A 17,131-nucleotide genomic window follows, 5' to 3' on the forward strand; every position below is an offset into this window, starting at 1 on the left:
CTGGTGTTAGATGGTTCCTAGTTTTAGATGGTTCCTGGTGTTAGATGGTTCCTTGTGTTAGATGGTTCCTGGTGTTGGATGGTTCCTGGCGTTGAATGGTTCCTGGTGTTTGATGGTTCCTGGTGTTAGATGGTTCCTGGTGTTAGATGGTTCCTGGTGTTGGATAGTCCCTAGTTTTGGATGGTTACTGGTGTTAGATGGTTCCTAGTGTTTGATGGTTCCTAGTTTTAGATGGTTCCTGGTTTTGGATGGTTCCTGGTGTTGGATGGTCCCTAGTTTTAGATGGTCACTGGTGTTAGATGGTTACTGGTGTTGGATGGTTCCTGTTGTTAGATGGTTCCTGGTGTTGGATGGTTCCTGGTGTTAGATGGTTCCTGGTTTTGGATGGTTCCTGGTGTTGGATGGTCCCTAGTTTTAGATGGTCACTGGTGTTAGATGGTTACTGGTGTTAGATGGTTCCTGGTGTTTGATGGTTCCTGGTGTTAGATGGTTCCTGGTGTTGGATGGTTACTGGTGTTTGATGGTTCCTGGTGTTGGATGGTTACTGGTGTTAGATGGTTCCTTGTGTTGGATGGTTCCTGGTGTTAGATGGTTCCTGGTGTTGGATGGTTCCTGGTGTTTGATGGTTCCTGGTGTTAGATGGTTCCTGGTGTTTGATGGTTCCTTTGTGTTACCTATTTGGTTCTTCCTCTTGCTCAGATATTCTTCAAAGCTCACCTGTCTGACAGTGTTCAGGTGATATTGTGACATCATTAGAAACCAGTATAACCAGTTCAGACCAGTCTGATGTTTAAACAGTCAACACTCTGAGGTCTACCTGCTGATCCGTATCAGGGGGTCCCTGGTCTGGACTAGCTGTTATTATGTGTTTATACAGTAGACAGCTGATGTCACATGACTGACTCAGCTGGGGTCACATGACTGTTACATCACAGGTCAAAGATACAACATGTTTGTAATCAAAAGGAGTGATCTGATTGGCTGGTCAGTCATCAAACAGACCAATCAGTCACCTCTCTCTATGTCTGCAGGTGTGTGGTTGTCCTGCTGAATCCTCGGAAGAACAAACAACATCACATTTTCAATAGCTCCAGGTAAGTGTCCACTGTTACCATGGTAACCTGCGGGTGATGTCATACATCTGGTAGACCATCAGAGAAGGTTTCTGTGACAGTGTTTTGTTTTTGTTTTTGTTTTTTTTCTTTTTTTCAGAAAGGCCATCACGACGTTGGCATTTTCTCCTGATGGGAAATATGTGGTCACGGGAGAGGTGAGTCTGGGTCTGAGAGTCAGGACTCAGGGCAGTAGAGAGCCTGACAGTCAGGGCTCAGGGCGGACAGAGAGCCTGACAGTCAGGACTCAGGGCAGTAGAGAGCCTGACAGTCAGGGCTCAGGGCAGAGGGTCTCACACAGGATCAGTGTTCTTCATCGTCACCCATCAGGCTGGTTTTTACGTATTTCATGATGTTAAATCTATTAATTAAACATGGTTATTTCTCAATTTTAACTCCTCCCCCAGAGCGGTCACATGCCGGCGGTGCGGGTGTGGGATGTGTCTGAGCATGTGCAGGTGGCAGAGCTGCAGGAGCACAAATATGGCGTTGCCTGTGTTTCATTTTCTCCAAACGGGAAGTTTATCGTCAGCATCGGATTTCAGCACGACATGATGGTCAACGTGTGGAACTGGAAGGTAGCACGCCACTCGCTCCATTAGCCTCCGCCCTCCTCATGGTCACAGACTTTGTTCTTCATCTGTGGTCTGTCATCAATGCTGACAGCTTTTCGTCTTCGTCTGTTTCTGGTATTTACGGTGAAATGTTTTTCTTCTTTCTCCGTTGTCAGAAAAACGTCCTTGTTGCGGCCAATAAGGTGTCTAGTAAGGTGACGGCGGTCTCCTTCTCTGACGACAGCTCCTACTTTGTTACAGCTGGTAACCGTCACGTGAAGTTCTGGTACCTGGACCATTCGAAGACCTCTAAGGTAGACCTGCTGTCCAACCAGGACCATGCTCACATGGCCCTGGTTGGTCTCTGACACGCCCCCTCTCTCTCTGTCTCAGGTAAACGCCACCGTCCCTCTGATGGGGCGTTCAGGGTTACTCGGAGAGCTCAGGAACAACTTCTTTAGTGATGTGGCGTGTGGACGGGGCCGCCAGGCATCCTCCACCTTCTGCATCACTTCCTCCGGTCTGCTCTGTGAGTTCAATGACCGCCGCCTCCTCGACAAGTGGGTGGAGCTAAGGGTGAGTCTGTTCACAGGTTTCCATGACAACAGTTGAGTGTTGGCGTGTTATACAGTCAGACATTTCTGAATGATAGTGAGCTGCTCTACAGCGGCGCCACCAGGACAGACTCATAGGGCGCGCTCACACTAGGCCACCTGTAGCGTGCTGTAACTGCTGTGAGAGGTTTTTAGTTAGTGAAATAAAACTTCTTCTCTTGATGGAGCCACAGGATCACACACACCTTCCATCCTCCGTTCGTAAAGGAGAGTCTGCCACATACACCAAATAAGTCTGTTAATCTCACGGCTGATATTACCTCTCTGACCCTCTAATGCCAAACTATCATCCACTGAATTAATTTACCTATGATTTTATTTCATGTTATCAAGAAGTGAAATTCTGATCTTGATCACTGACATTTGAATGGAACATCTTTCATTAATCCCATGGCGTTTTCACCTCCAGCTCTCATCAGATGGTTAAAAAATCTTTTAACTGGACATTTAGGCTGAATCCCAATTCTCCTCTTAACCCTCAGTCTAAAAAAGCGCGTTCCTGTGAAGTGCGAGGGCTGTCCCAATCTTTCTGAGAGTTGAGTTGAGGGCGAGTTTAAGGATTTTTCTCCCTCCGTTCTGAGATGTTCCTGGAGCTCCCTTGGTATTGAGGGTTATCATTCAAAGAAAGATGGCGGCGAATGCGAGGAAGAAATCTAGTTTAATTTTATTTCATGATTATTTGCCTTTTTGAAGTCTAACATTTACTTTTATTTTATGCTCGTAAGATGGTAACCATGCCATCCCCTTCTTCTTCTTCTTCCTCTGACTCAACAGACTACGAAATTTTGGCACATTACTGCCCTCTACAGTCTGAAATCCTAACTGCTGTTAAGGGCTGTCCCATTTCTAAGTCTGAGATGGCCTTAGACTTGGTTTAGAGGTGCACCAAAAGATCGGCTCGGCGCCGATTTCCTTAATTTTGGGGGATCGGGGATCGGCCGATCCTTACGATCTTATCTGCCTCTACCTACTAAAATGTGAAAAATGAATGACTAAAGGAACTGATATAATTTAGTAGTTTGGACAGCAATGCTCTACACTTTTCAGTTATATTTGAGAGAACTACCTCATGTGCGGTTAAAACAACAAGTTTGTATTGTTTCACGGGTATTGTTCAATGTTTTTCAGTAAAATAAGTTTGGAACATTGAGGGTGTATGCTGTCAGTTATAAAAAATAAATCAGTATCGGCCAAAATTGGAATCGGCTTTTTAAAGATCGGTGATTGGTGATCGGCCAGAAAATTGCAATCGGTGCAGCCCTACTTGGTTTAGAGGGGCGAGTTCAGACTGAGGGTTGAGCTGGAGGGTAAGATTGAGGGTTAAGGGGAGAATTGGGATTCAGCCTTAATCCTGCTCTGGACACAGGCCGTCCTAGGACATGAGAGCTTGTTTGGTGCAGCACTGAAAGGAATCCAAAATTACGCAGAGAGATGGCACAGTTCATGGAACATAAAGGAATGCCAGGGGGATTCAGATAGAACACGGACACGCAGAGGAACGCCTAAAAATCACCTATGCATATCACGTATAAATCCATCAACAGTGGAGGCTTCGTGTGATGACGTTGGTGTGAGTGCGGGCTGAAGGGGGTGGGTTAGGGTGGTCAGATTGGCTTTAGCACGGTTAGAATATGGCACAATACGGATGGCCTAGTGTGAGTGCGCCCATACATTCATACTGTAATTATACATTTATACGTCAGAACAGAGATCTAATTCCTGTTTCAGCTGCATCTCCTCGTTTGAACCTTTAATGCAAAGCAGTGTTCAAATTCTACCTTTTAGGGTGTTCAACAGCTGAGATGACTACAACATAAGTTCCCCCTGTAATCTTAGAGCAACCTTAAGTCTAAGTGCCACCTTAAATATGAGCTGCATCTTAAGTCTTAGCTCCACCTTAAATCTTAGCTCCACCTTAAATTCAACGCCACCTTGAATCTTAGCTCCACCTTAAATAATAGCTCCACCTTAAATCTAAACTCCACCTTAAATCCTAGCTCCACCTTTAATCTCAGCTCCACCTTAAATCTCAGCTCCACCTTAAATCTTAGCTCCACCTTAAGTCTCATCTCCAACTTAAATCCTAGCTCCACCTTAATTCTCAGCTCCTCCCTAAATCTCAGCTCCACCTTAAATCTTAGCTCCACCTTAATTCTCAGCTCCAACCTAAATCTCAGCTCCACCTTAAATCTTAGCTCCACCTTAAGTCTCAGCTCCACCTTAAATCTTAGCTCCACCTTAATTCTCAGCTCCACCCTAAATCTCAGCTCCACCTTAAATCTTAGCTCCACCTTAAATCTCAGCTCCACCTTAAGTCTCATATCCACCTTAAATCTTAGCTCCACCTTAAATCTCAGCTCCACCTTAAGTCTCATCTCCACCTTAAATCTCAGCTCCACCTTAAATCTCAGCTCCACCTTAAATCTCAGCTCCACCTTAAATCTCAGCTCCACCTTAAATCTCAGCTCCACCTTAAATCTTAGCTCCATCTAAAGTGTAAGTTTCACCTTGAATCTCAGCTCCACCTTAAATCTCAGCTCCACCTTAAATCTTAGCTCCACCTTAAATCTTAGCTCCACCTTAAGTCTCATGTCCACCTTAAATCTCAGCTCCACCTTAAATCTTAGCTCCACCTTAAATCTTAGCTCCACCTTAAGTCTCATGTCCACCTTAAATCTCAGCTCCACCTTAAATCTCAGCTCCACCTTAAGTCTCAGCTCCACCCTAAATCTCAGCTCCACCTTAAATCTCAGCTCCACCTTAAATCTCAGCTCCACCTTAGATCCTAGCTCCACCTTAAATCTCAGCTCCACCTTAAATCTCAGCTCCACCTTAAGTCTCATCTCCACCTTAAATCTTAGCTCCATCTAAAGTGTAAGTTTCACCTTGAATCTCAGCTCCACCTTAAATCTCAGCTCCACCTTAAGTCTCAGCTCCACCTTAAGTCTCATCTCCACCTTAAATCTTAGCTCCACCTTAAATCTCATCTCCACCTTAAGTCTCATCTCCACCTTAAATCTCAGCTCCACCTTAAGTCTCAGCTCCACCTTAAGTCTCATCTCCACCTTAAGTCTCAGCTCCACCTTAAATCTCAGCTCAACCTTAAGTCTCAGCTCCACCTTAAATCTCAGCTCCACCTTAAATCTTAGCTCCACCTTAAATCTCAGCTCCACCCTAAATCTCATCTCCACCTTAAATCTCAGCTCCACCTTAAATCTCAGCTCCACCTTAAGTCTCATCTCCACCTTAAGTCTCATCTCCACCTTAAATCTCAGCTCAACCTTAAATCTCAGCTCCACCTTAAATCTTAGCTCCATCTAAAGTGTTAGCTCCACCTGAAATCTCAGCTCCACCCTAAATCTCAGCTCCACCTTAAATCTCAGCTCCACCTTAAATCTCAGCTCCACCTTAAGTCTCATCTCCACCTTAAATCTCAGCTCCACCTTAAGTCTCATCTCCACCTTAAATCTCAGCTCCACCTTAAATCTCAGCTCCACCTTAAGTCTCATATCCACCTTAAATCTTAGCTCCACCTTAAATCTCAGCTCCACCCTAAATCTCAGCTCCACCTTAAATCTCAGCTCCACCTTAAGTCTCATCTCCACCTTAAATCTCAGCTCCACCTTAAATCTCAGCTCCACCTTAAGTCTCATATCCACCTTAAATCTTAGCTCCACCTGAAATCTCAGCTCCACCTTAAGTCTCATATCCACCTTAAATCTTAGCTCCACCTTAATTCTCAGCTCCACCCTAAATCTCATCTCCACCTTAAATCTCAGCTCCACCTTAAGTCTCATCTCCACCTTAAATCTTAGCTCCACCTTAAATCTCAGCTCCACCTTAAATCTCAGCTCCACCTTAAGTCTCATATCCACCTTAAATCTTAGCTCCACCTTAATTCTCAGCTCCACCCTAAATCTCATCTCCACCTTAAATCTCAGCTCCACCTTAAATCTCAGCTCCACCTTAAGTCTCATATCCACCTTAAATCTTAGCTCCACCTTAAATCTCAGCTCCACCTTAAGTCTCATCTCCACCTTAAATCTCAGCTCCACCTTAAATCTCAGCTCCACCTTAAGTCTCATCTCCACCTTAAATCTCATCTCCACCTTAAATCTCAGCTCCACCTTAAATCTTAGCTCCATCTAAAGTGTAAGTTTCACCTTGAATCTCAGCTCCACCTTAAATCTCAGCTCCACCTTAAATCTTAGCTCCACCTTAAATCTTAGCTCCACCTTAAGTCTCATGTCCACCTTAAATCTTAGCTCCACCTTAAATCTTAGCTCCACCTTAAGTCTCATCTCCACCTTAAATCTCAGCTCCACCTTAAATCTCAGCTCCACCTTAAGTCTCAGCTCCACCCTAAATCTCAGCTCCACCTTAAATCTCAGCTCCACCTTAAATCTCAGCTCCACCTTAGATCCTAGCTCCACCTTAAATCTCAGCTCCACCTTAAGTCTCATCTCCACCTTAAATCTTAGCTCCATCTAAAGTGTAAGTTTCACCTTGAATCTCATCTCCACCTTAAATCTTAGCTCCACCTTAAGTCTCATCTCCACCTTAAGTCTCATCTCCACCTTAAATCTCAGCTCCACCTTAAATCTCAGCTCCACCTTAAGTCTCATCTCCACCTTAAATCTCATCTCCACCTTAAATCTCAGCTCCACCTTAAATCTCAGCTCCACCTTAAATCTCATCTCCACCTTAAGTCTCATCTCCACCTTAAGTCTCATCTCCACCTTAAGTCTCATCTCCACCTTAAATCTCAGCTCAACCTTAAATCTCAGCTCCACCTTAAGTCTCATATCCACCTTAAATCTCAGCTCCACCTTAAGTCTCATATCCACCTTAAATCTCAGCTCCACCTTAAGTCTCATATCCACCTTAAATCTTAGCTCCACCTTAATTCTCAGCTCCACCCTAAATCTCATCTCCACCTTAAATCTCAGCTCCACCTTAAATCTCAGCTCCACCTTAAGTCTCATCTCCACCTTAAATCTCAGCTCCACCTTAAATCTCAGCTCCACCTTAAGTCTCATCTCCACCTTAAATCTTAGCTCCACCTTAAATCTCATCTCCACCTTAAGTCTCATCTCCACCTTAAATCTCAGCTCCACCTTAAGTCTCAGCTCCACCTTAAGTCTCATCTCCACCTTAAGTCTCAGCTCCACCTTAAATCTCAGCTCAACCTTAAGTCTCAGCTCCACCTTAAATCTCAGCTCCACCTTAAATCTTAGCTCCACCTTAAATCTCAGCTCCACCCTAAATCTCATCTCCACCTTAAATCTCAGCTCCACCTTAAATCTCAGCTCCACCTTAAGTCTCATATCCACCTTAAATCTTAGCTCCACCTTAAATCTTAGCTCCACCTTAATTCTCAGCTCCACCCTAAATCTCATCTCCACCTTAAATCTCAGCTCCACCTTAAATCTCAGCTCCACCTTAAGTCTCATATCCACCTTAAATCTCAGCTCCACCTTAAATCTTAGCTCCACCTTAAATCTTAGCTCCACCTTAAGTCTCAGCTCCACCTTAAATCTTAGCTCCACCTTAAGTCTCAGCTCCACCCTAAATCTCAGCTCCACCTTAAATCTCAGCTCCACCTTAGATCCTAGCTCCACCTTAAATCTCAGCTCCACCTTAAATCTCAGCTCCACCTTAAGTCTCATCTCCACCTTAAATCTTAGCTCCATCTAAAGCGTAAGTTTCACCTTGAATCTCAGCTCCACCTTAAATCTCAGCTCCACCTTAAGTCTCAGCTCCACCTTAAGTCTCATCTCCACCTTAAATCTCAGCTCCACCTTAAATCTTAGCTCCACCTTAATTCTCAGCTCCACCTTAAGTCTCATCTCCACCTTAAATCTCAGCTCCACCTTAAATCTTAGCTCCACCTTAAATCTCAGCTCCACCTTAAGTCTCAAATCCACCATAAATCTTAGCTCCACCTTAAGTCTCAGCTCCACCTTAAGTCTCATATCCACCTTAAATCTCAGCTCCACCTTAAATCTCAGCTCCACCTTAAGTCTCAGCTCCACCCTAAATCTCAGCTCCACCTTAAATCTCAGCTCCACCTTAAATCTCAGCTCCACCTTAGATCCTAGCTCCACCTTAAATCTCAGCTCCACCTTAAATCTCAGCTCCACCTTAAGTCTCATCTCCACCTTAAATCTTAGCTCCATCTAAAGTGTAAGTTTCACCTTGAATCTCAGCTCCACCTTAAATCTCAGCTCCACCTTAAGTCTCAGCTCCACCTTAAGTCTCATCTCCACCTTAAATCTTAGCTCCACCTTAAATCTCATCTCGACCTTAAGTCTCATCTCCACCTTAAATCTCAGCTCCACCTTAAGTCTCAGCTCCACCTTAAGTCTCATCTCCACCTTAAGTCTCAGCTCCACCTTAAATCTCAGCTCAACCTTAAGTCTCAGCTCCACCTTAAATCTCAGCTCCACCTTAAATCTTAGCTCCACCTTAAATCTCAGCTCCACCCTAAATCTCATCTCCACCTTAAATCTCAGCTCCACCTTAAATCTCAGCTCCACCTTAAGTCTCATCTCCACCTTAAGTCTTATCTCCACCTTAAATCTCAGCTCAACCTTAAATCTCAGCTCCACCTTAAGTCTCATATCCACCTTAAATCTTAGCTCCACCTGAAATCTCAGCTCCACCCTAAATCTCAGCTCCACCTTAAATCTCAGCTCCACCTTAAATCTCAGCTCCACCTTAAGTCTCATCTCCACCTTAAATCTCAGCTCCACCTTAAGTCTCATCTCCACCTTAAATCTTAGCTCCATCTAAAGTGTAAGTTTCACCTTGAATCTCAGCTCCACCTTAAATCTCAGCTCCACCTTAAGTCTCAGCTCCACCTTAAGTCTCATCTCCACCTTAAATCTTAGCTCCACCTTAAATCTTAGCTCCACCTTAATTCTCAGCTCCACCTTAAGTCTCATCTCCACCTTAAATCTCAGCTCCACCTTAAATCTTAGCTCCACCTTAAATCTCAGCTCCACCTTAAGTCTCAAATCCACCATAAATCTTAGCTCCACCTTAAGTCTCAGCTCCACCTTAAGTCTCATATCCACCTTAAATCTCAGCTCCACCTTAAATCTCAGCTCCACCTTAAGTCTCAGCTCCACCCTAAATCTCAGCTCCACCTTAAATCTCAGCTCCACCTTAAATCTCAGCTCCACCTTAGATCCTAGCTCCACCTTAAATCTCAGCTCCACCTTAAATCTCAGCTCCACCTTAAGTCTCATCTCCACCTTAAATCTTAGCTCCATCTAAAGTGTAAGTTTCACCTTGAATCTCAGCTCCACCTTAAATCTCAGCTCCACCTTAAGTCTCAGCTCCACCTTAAGTCTCATCTCCACCTTAAATCTTAGCTCCACCTTAAATCTCATCTCCACCTTAAGTCTCATCTCCACCTTAAATCTCAGCTCCACCTTAAGTCTCAGCTCCACCTTAAGTCTCATCTCCACCTTAAGTCTCAGCTCCACCTTAAATCTCAGCTCAACCTTAAGTCTCAGCTCCACCTTAAATCTCAGCTCCACCTTAAATCTTAGCTCCACCTTAAATCTCAGCTCCACCCTAAATCTCATCTCCACCTTAAATCTCAGCTCCACCTTAAATCTCAGCTCCACCTTAAGTCTCATCTCCACCTTAAGTCTCATCTCCACCTTAAATCTCAGCTCAACCTTAAATCTCAGCTCCACCTTAAGTCTCATATCCACCTTAAATCTTAGCTCCACCTGAAATCTCAGCTCCACCCTAAATCTCAGCTCCACCTTAAATCTCAGCTCCACCTTAAATCTCAGCTCCACCTTAAGTCTCATCTCCACCTTAAATCTCAGCTCCACCTTAAGTCTCATCTCCACCTTAAATCTTAGCTCCATCTAAAGTGTAAGTTTCACCTTGAATCTCAGCTCCACCTTAAATCTCAGCTCCACCTTAAGTCTCAGCTCCACCTTAAGTCTCATCTCCACCTTAAATCTTAGCTCCACCTTAAATCTTAGCTCCACCTTAATTCTCAGCTCCACCTTAAGTCTCATCTCCACCTTAAATCTCAGCTCCACCTTAAATCTTAGCTCCACCTTAAATCTCAGCTCCACCTTAAGTCTCAAATCCACCATAAATCTTAGCTCCACCTTAAATCTTAGCTCCACCTTAATTCTCAGCTCCACCTTAAGTCTCATCTCCACCTTAAATCTTAGCTCCATCTAAAGTGTAAGTTTCACCTTGAATCTCAGCTCCACCTTAAATCTCAGCTCCACCTTAAGTCTCAGCTCCACCTTAAGTCTCATCTCCACCTTAAATCTTAGCTCCACCTTAAATCTTAGCTCCACCTTAATTCTCAGCTCCACCTTAAGTCTCATCTCCACCTTAAATCTCAGCTCCACCTTAAATCTTAGCTCCACCTTAAATCTCAGCTCCACCTTAAGTCTCAAATCCACCATAAATCTTAGCTCCACCTTAAGTCTCAGCTCCACCTTAAGTCTCAGCTCTTCCTGTCTAAACTTTTACTGTGATTTTATTTTGTAAACGTTTTTAATGTGAAGTTCCTCTGCTTCCTTTGTGCTTCCTGTGTAGAGAGTTGACTCCGCCCCTGTAAGTTGCCGTCTCACCTGGTCGCCAGTTCAGCCTGCTCAGAAACAGGAAATAAACAGGAAATAGCAGTTATTCTACACCACTAGCATGCGAGGAAGCTAACAAGTGCTAATTTGGCCAGTTAGCTTGGCGTGCTCTGTTTTGACTCATGGTCACTCCTGATTGGCTGATGCGAGAGATGACGATACAGTCTCTAATTGTTCACCTGGCTTCAGGTGTAGCTGCTAATGCTAACCAGTAAAGCTCTGGTTAACTCGGTATCTCCTCGGGCTGAACTGACCGACTCAACCACGCCCACTTCTTCTCATTGGCCGATTCACAGCCCTGCCCAGTCACCTCCCACCACATCATGATGTAAATCCACCTGATTGGCTGAGAGACATTCCACCGTGATTCACTCAGACATCAACAACCATCAACGAACGCCGTCTGACGTAAACGCCCAGGCTTTAACCCACACCTGTCTCTCTCTCTCTCTCTCGCCCGCCCAGGTGTCTCAGGCCACCTGCCTGTCCGTCACAGAGGAGCTGATTTTCTGTGGTTGCTCAGACGGGGTCGTTAGGGCGTTTAGTCCTGTTAACCTTCACTTCCTGTGCACTTTGCCCCGCCCACACAGTCTGGGAGTGGACATCGCCAAAATGGTGGATGCCAGGTAACCCACTAATTAACATCCTTTAAACCAGATCCCCTTAGACCTCCTGGATCATCCACAGTCCAGTAGAATCCAGGAGAGGCCAGGAGAATCCAGTAGAATCCAGTAGAGTCGAGGAGAATCCAGGAGAGTCCAGGAGAATCCAGTAGAGTCCAGGAGAATCCAGGAGAGTCCAGGAGAGTCCAGGAGAGTCCATTAGAGTCCAGGAGAGTCCAGTAGAGTCCGGATGAGTCCAGGCGAGTCCAGTAGAGTAAAGTAGAGTCAAGTCGAGTCCAGGACAGTCCAGGAGAGTTCAGGAGAGTCCAGGGGTTTCAAGTAAAGTCCAGGAGAGTCCAGTAGAATCCAATAGAGTGCAGGAGTGTAGGAGAGTCCAGTAGAATCCAGGAGAGTCCAGTCAAGTCCAGTAGAGTCCGGGAGAGTTAAGTAGAGTCCAGGAGTGTAGGAGAATCCAGTAGAATCCAGGAGAGTCCAGGAGAATCCAGTAGAGTCCAGTAGAATCCAGGAGAGGCCAGGAGAGTCCGAGAGAGTCCAGTAGAATCCAATAGAGTCCAGGAGTGTAGGAGAGTCCAGTAGAATCCAGGAGAGTCCAGTCAAGTCCAGTAGAGTCCGGGAGAGTTAAGTAGAGTCCAGGAGTGTAGGAGAATCCAGTAGAATCCAGGAGGGTCCAGGAGAATCCAGTAGAATCCAGGAGAGTCCAGGAGAATCCAGTAGAATCCAGGAGAATCCAGGAGGGTCCAGGAGAATCCAGTAGAATCCAGTAGAGTCCAGGAGAATCCAGGAGAGTCCAGGAGAATCCAGTAGAATCCAGGAGAGTCCAGGAGAGTCAAGTAAAGTCAAGTAGAATCCAGGAGAGTCTAGTAGAATCCAGTAGAGTCTAGTAGAATCCAGTAGAGTCTAGTAGAATCCATTAGAGTCCAGGATAGTCCAGTCGAGTCCAGTAGAGTCCATGAGAGTCGAGTAGAGTCCAGGAGTGTAGGAGAGTCCAGTAGAGTCCAGGAGAATCCAGGAGAGTCCAGGAGAATCCAGTAGAATCCAGGAGAGTCCAGGAGAGTCAAGTAAAGTCAAGTAGAATCCAGTAAAGTCTAGTAGAATCCAGTAGAGTCTAGTAGAATCCAGTAGAGTCTAGTAGAATCCAGTAGAGTCCAGGATAGTCCAGTCGAGTCCAGTAGAGTCCAGTAGAGTCCAGTAGAGTCCAGGAGAGTCCAGGAGATCCCAGTAGAGTCCAGTAGAATGCAGGAGAGTTAAGTAAAATCCAGGAGAATCCAGGAGAGTCCAGGAGAATCCAGGAGAGACAAGTAGAGTCCAGTAGAATCCAGGAGAGTCCAGTAGAATCCAGGAGAGTCCAGGAGAGTCCAGTAGAATCCAGGAGAGTCCAGGAGTGTAGGAGAGTCCAGTAGAATCCAGGAGAGGCCAGGAGAGTCTGAGAGAGTCCAGGAGAATCCAGTAGAGTCCAGGAGAGTCCAGGAGATCCCAGTAGAGTCCAGGAGATCCCAGTAGAGTCCAGTAGAATGCAGGAGAGTTAAGTAAAATCCAGGAGAGTCCGAAAGAGTCCAGTAGAATCCAGTAGAATCCAGGAGAGTCAAGTAGAGTCGAATAGAATCCAGGAGAGTCAAGGAGAATCTAGGAGAGTTGAGTAGAGTCCAGTAGAATCCAGGAGAGGCCAGGAGAGTCCGAGAGAGTCCAGTAGAATCCGGTAGAGTCCAGGAGAATCCAGGAGAATCCAGGAGAATCCAGTAGAATCCAGTAGAGTCCAGGAGAATCCAGGAGAGTCCGGGAGAATCCAGTAGAATCCAGTAGAGTCCAGTAGAATCCAGGAGAGGCCAGGAGAGTCCGAGAGAGTCCAGTAGAATCCAGTAGAGTCCAGGAGAATCCAGGAGAATCCAGTAGAATCCAGTAGAGACCGAGAGAATCCAGGAGAGTCCAGGAGAATCCAGTAGAGTCCAGTAGAATCCAGGAGAGGCCAGGAGAGTCCAGGAGAATCCAGGAGAATCCAGTAGAGTCCAGGAGAATCCAGGAGAGGCCAGGAGAGTCCGAGAGAGTCCAGTAGAATCCAGGACAGTCCAGGAGAATCCAGGAGAGTCCAGAAGAATCCAGTAGAGTCCAGTAGAATCCAGGAGAGGCCAGGAGAGTCCGAGAGAGTCCAGTAGAATCCAGTAGAGTCCAGGAGAGTCCGAGAGAGTCCAGTAGAATTCAGTAGAGTCCAGGAGAATCCAGGAGGGTCCAGGAGAATCCAGTAGAAACCAGGAGAATCCAGGAGGGTCCAGGAGAATCCAGTAGAATCCAGTAGAACCCAGTAGAGTCCAGGAGTGTAGGAGAGTCCAGTAGAATCCAGGAGAGTCCAGTCAAGTCTAGTAGAGTCCGGGAGAGTTAAGTAGAGTCCAGGAGTGTAGGAGAATCCAGTAGAGTCCAGTAGAATCCAGTAGAATCCAGTAGAGTACAGTAGAGTCCAGTAGAGTCCAGTAGAGTCCGGGAGGGTCGAGTAGAATCCAGGCGAGTACAGGAGAGTCCAGTAGAGTCCAGAAGAGTACTATAAGTGAACCAGGATGCTGATGAGAACCCAGACCAGAGGGGGATCATTCTCTAAACCCTCTCCTCTCTGTTCCTCTCTTCTCCAGTCAGCTGTTCTCCTGCAGGTCTGAGGCTCGTTACCCCGACACCGTGGCCTTGACCTTTGACCCCAGTAGTCATTGGCTGTCATGTGTGTATAATGATCACAGTGTTTATGTTTGGGACGTCAGAGACCTGCGAGACCCCCGCAAGGCAGGAAAACTGTACTCTGCGCTCTATCACTCGTCCTGCGTCTGGAGCCTGGAGGTGAGTCATCAGGTCGAGGTTTCTGATTGGTCCTCATTTACAGGTTAGAGGAAGAAGGAACAGAGGGGGAGGAGCTAAACTTGTTCACTGACAGACTTTAAATGTTGAGGTGTGATGAAGGCTAAATCACAGGTGAGTCTGCTGCGGTCTGTCCTGCAGGTGTACCCTGAGGGAGGAGGGGGAGGCAGGGGTGGTGAGGGAGGTCTCCCCCCTGGGTCGTTCCTGTCCTGCTCCTCAGACAACACCATCCGCCTGTGGAACCTGGACGGGGCCAGCGTCCTGAACAGGAACATCCTGAGTCAGGTAAGGAGCACCTGTCCCATGGATGAGCTAATTTTCCGCCCCTTTGATGATGTCACCCTAAAGGGACTGATGATGTCACATGGTACCGGCTCATGCAATAGAATAACTCACTTGCAGTAGCTGGGTTTCTGCCCGTAGAGGGCAGTCACTATGCACATTGTCAAGAGGGGTCTGGAGGTTTAGTGAAACATATTTGACCTCTGACCTTTTTAGGACCTGCAGAAGGTGATCTACCTGGACGACATCGGCTACCTGCTGGACACAGAGAGCTCCGCCTCCATCACTGGGGGCAGTGCAGAGAAGGCTGGGCTATCAGAGGGTCAGCAGGGTGATCTGAGTCGGGCAGGGATCAGGACTCTGAGGGTCAGCCCAGATGGACTACACCTGGCCTCTGGAGACCGCATGGGAGTCCTCAGGTGAGGGGGCGGAACTTGACTGTATGTAGGTGCAGCTGTAGAGATGAAGTGCACATGCTCAGTGACATCCACTTCCTGGTCTGTTCAGGATCCACGACTTGGAGAACATGGAGGAGATCTTAAACGTTCAGGCTCATGACTCTGAGATCCTCTGCCTCGAGTTCTCCAGACCTGACACAGGTGAGACACCTGCGACCAGGTATGACATCATCATACTGAAACACACCCGAGACTCTCTTTAATGATTTCATTTGAATTTCAGATGTTTGTTGTTAAAATCATGTCCCTCATGTTTCCAGATCATGACAGAATTCTGAACAATAATAAATTCAACAATGACCGTTTTAACGTTTACGTAAATGTGATCATTCTAAACCACACTTTTATAAACCAAGTCAAACGATCTTTTAATCAGTGAAGTCTGAGTGATAAATGACATTAACTTAGTCTAATCCACTTTAATCCTGTTTAACTGCAATGCCTCTGTCTCAGGTCTCCAGTTATTAGCCACGGCCGGCCGGGACCGTCTGATCCACGTCTTGGATGCGGGTACAGACTATCGCCTGGTCCAGACTCTGGACGAACACTCGTCCTCGATCACTGCTGTCAGATTTGCTGGTAGGTAATGTGACCTCTGCTGTTTCCGTACATATTCATATGTAGATGTTTCCAGGACCGTCACCGAATGAATTCAGCTACACGGCGGCCATCTTGGAGAGGGGTAGATATGCAAGGGCTCATTATGGCTCTAGGAGGTTTACCCATGATTCAACGGGCATGTCATCAATGATGTCATCACCGTCTATGATCGGTTAACTTTGTTAACCACTGACATCATCGTCTTCATCCTGTTTACAGCCAATCAGGGGAAAGTGAGGATGATCAGCTGTGGAGCCGATAAGAGCATCTACTTCCGCACTGCTCAGCAGGTGAGACAGACACCTGAGTGATGTCATATCCTCTGTATGACTTCCTCTCAGTGTCCTTCAAAATAAAAGTTTAAACAGAGCAAAGAAAAGATTGTTTATTCAGAACCTTGCCTTTCTTTCTCCTCCTCATCTTCTCTTCCTCCTCTTCCTCTGTCAGGAGGACGAGGGACTGGAGTTCGTCCGGACTCATCACGTGGTGAGGAAGACGACTCTTTATGACATGGATGTGGAGGCAACCAGGAAGTACGCAGCAGTGGGCTGTCAGGACCGCAGCATCAGGTGAGAAACACCATCAGGAAACTCTGGTTAGTCCGGATTAACAATGACGCAGCAGGAAGAGAGAGCAGGATTAACAATGACTCAGCAGGAAGATAGAGCAGGATTAACAATGACGCAGCAGGAAGAGAGAGCAGGATTAACAATGACGCAGCAGGAAGAGAGAGCAGGATTAACAATGACTCAGCAGGAAGAGAGAGCAGGATTAACAATGACGCAGCAGGAAGAGAGAGCAGGATTAACAATGACGCAGCAGGAAGAGAGAGCAGGATTAACAATGACTCAGCAGGAAGAGAGAGCAGGATTAACAATGACTCAGCAGGAAGAGAGAGCAGGATTAACAATGACTCAGCAGGAAGATAGAGAGAGAGCAGGGTTAACAATGACTCAGCAGGAAGATAGAGAGAGAGCAGGATTAACAATGACTCAGCAGGAAGATAGAGAGAGAGCAGGGTTAACATGGAGATAACAGTGATGATGCTGCTGATGGTTACCATGGTGATAACAGTGATGATGCTGCTGATGGTTACCATGGAGATAACAGTGATGATGCTGCTGATGGTTACCATGGTGATAACAGTGATGATGCTGCTGATGGTTACCATGGTGATAACAGTGATGATGCTGCTGATGGTTACCATGGAGATAACAGTGATGATGCTGCTGATGGTTACCATGGTGATAACAGTGATGATGCTGCTGATGGTTACCATGGTGATAACAGTGATGTCTGTTCTGTTCTAGGATTTTTAACATCAGCAACGGTAAACAGAGGAAGGTCTTTAAAGGCTCTCAGGGAGAGGATGGGACTCTGATCAAGGTGTGTTATCTGTCTCTCTGCTGTAACCATGGATACGTTT

General features: G+C 46.2%; 1 protein-coding gene across 1 annotated transcript in view; it reads left to right on the forward strand.

Moving 5' to 3' along the window:
- LOC121526509 (mitogen-activated protein kinase-binding protein 1-like) overlaps window positions 1-17,131 on the forward strand; it is a 30,533-nt gene that overhangs the window by 13,103 nt on the left and 299 nt on the right. Inside the window, exons 3-16 of the mRNA XM_041813158.1 lie at window positions 1,032-1,094; window positions 1,213-1,270; window positions 1,520-1,690; window positions 1,843-1,980; window positions 2,060-2,242; window positions 11,373-11,533; window positions 14,149-14,347; window positions 14,507-14,650; window positions 14,864-15,066; window positions 15,155-15,246; window positions 15,559-15,684; window positions 15,925-15,995; window positions 16,153-16,274; window positions 17,016-17,091. Of these exons, the coding sequence (XP_041669092.1) occupies window positions 1,032-1,094; window positions 1,213-1,270; window positions 1,520-1,690; window positions 1,843-1,980; window positions 2,060-2,242; window positions 11,373-11,533; window positions 14,149-14,347; window positions 14,507-14,650; window positions 14,864-15,066; window positions 15,155-15,246; window positions 15,559-15,684; window positions 15,925-15,995; window positions 16,153-16,274; window positions 17,016-17,091 (1,807 nt within the window). The remainder of the gene's footprint in view (window positions 1-1,031; window positions 1,095-1,212; window positions 1,271-1,519; window positions 1,691-1,842; window positions 1,981-2,059; window positions 2,243-11,372; window positions 11,534-14,148; window positions 14,348-14,506; window positions 14,651-14,863; window positions 15,067-15,154; window positions 15,247-15,558; window positions 15,685-15,924; window positions 15,996-16,152; window positions 16,275-17,015; window positions 17,092-17,131) is intronic.

The sequence above is a fragment of the Cheilinus undulatus genome, linkage group 18 (genome assembly GCF_018320785.1).
Source record: "Cheilinus undulatus linkage group 18, ASM1832078v1, whole genome shotgun sequence".
NCBI lineage: Eukaryota > Metazoa > Chordata > Actinopteri > Labriformes > Labridae > Cheilinus > Cheilinus undulatus.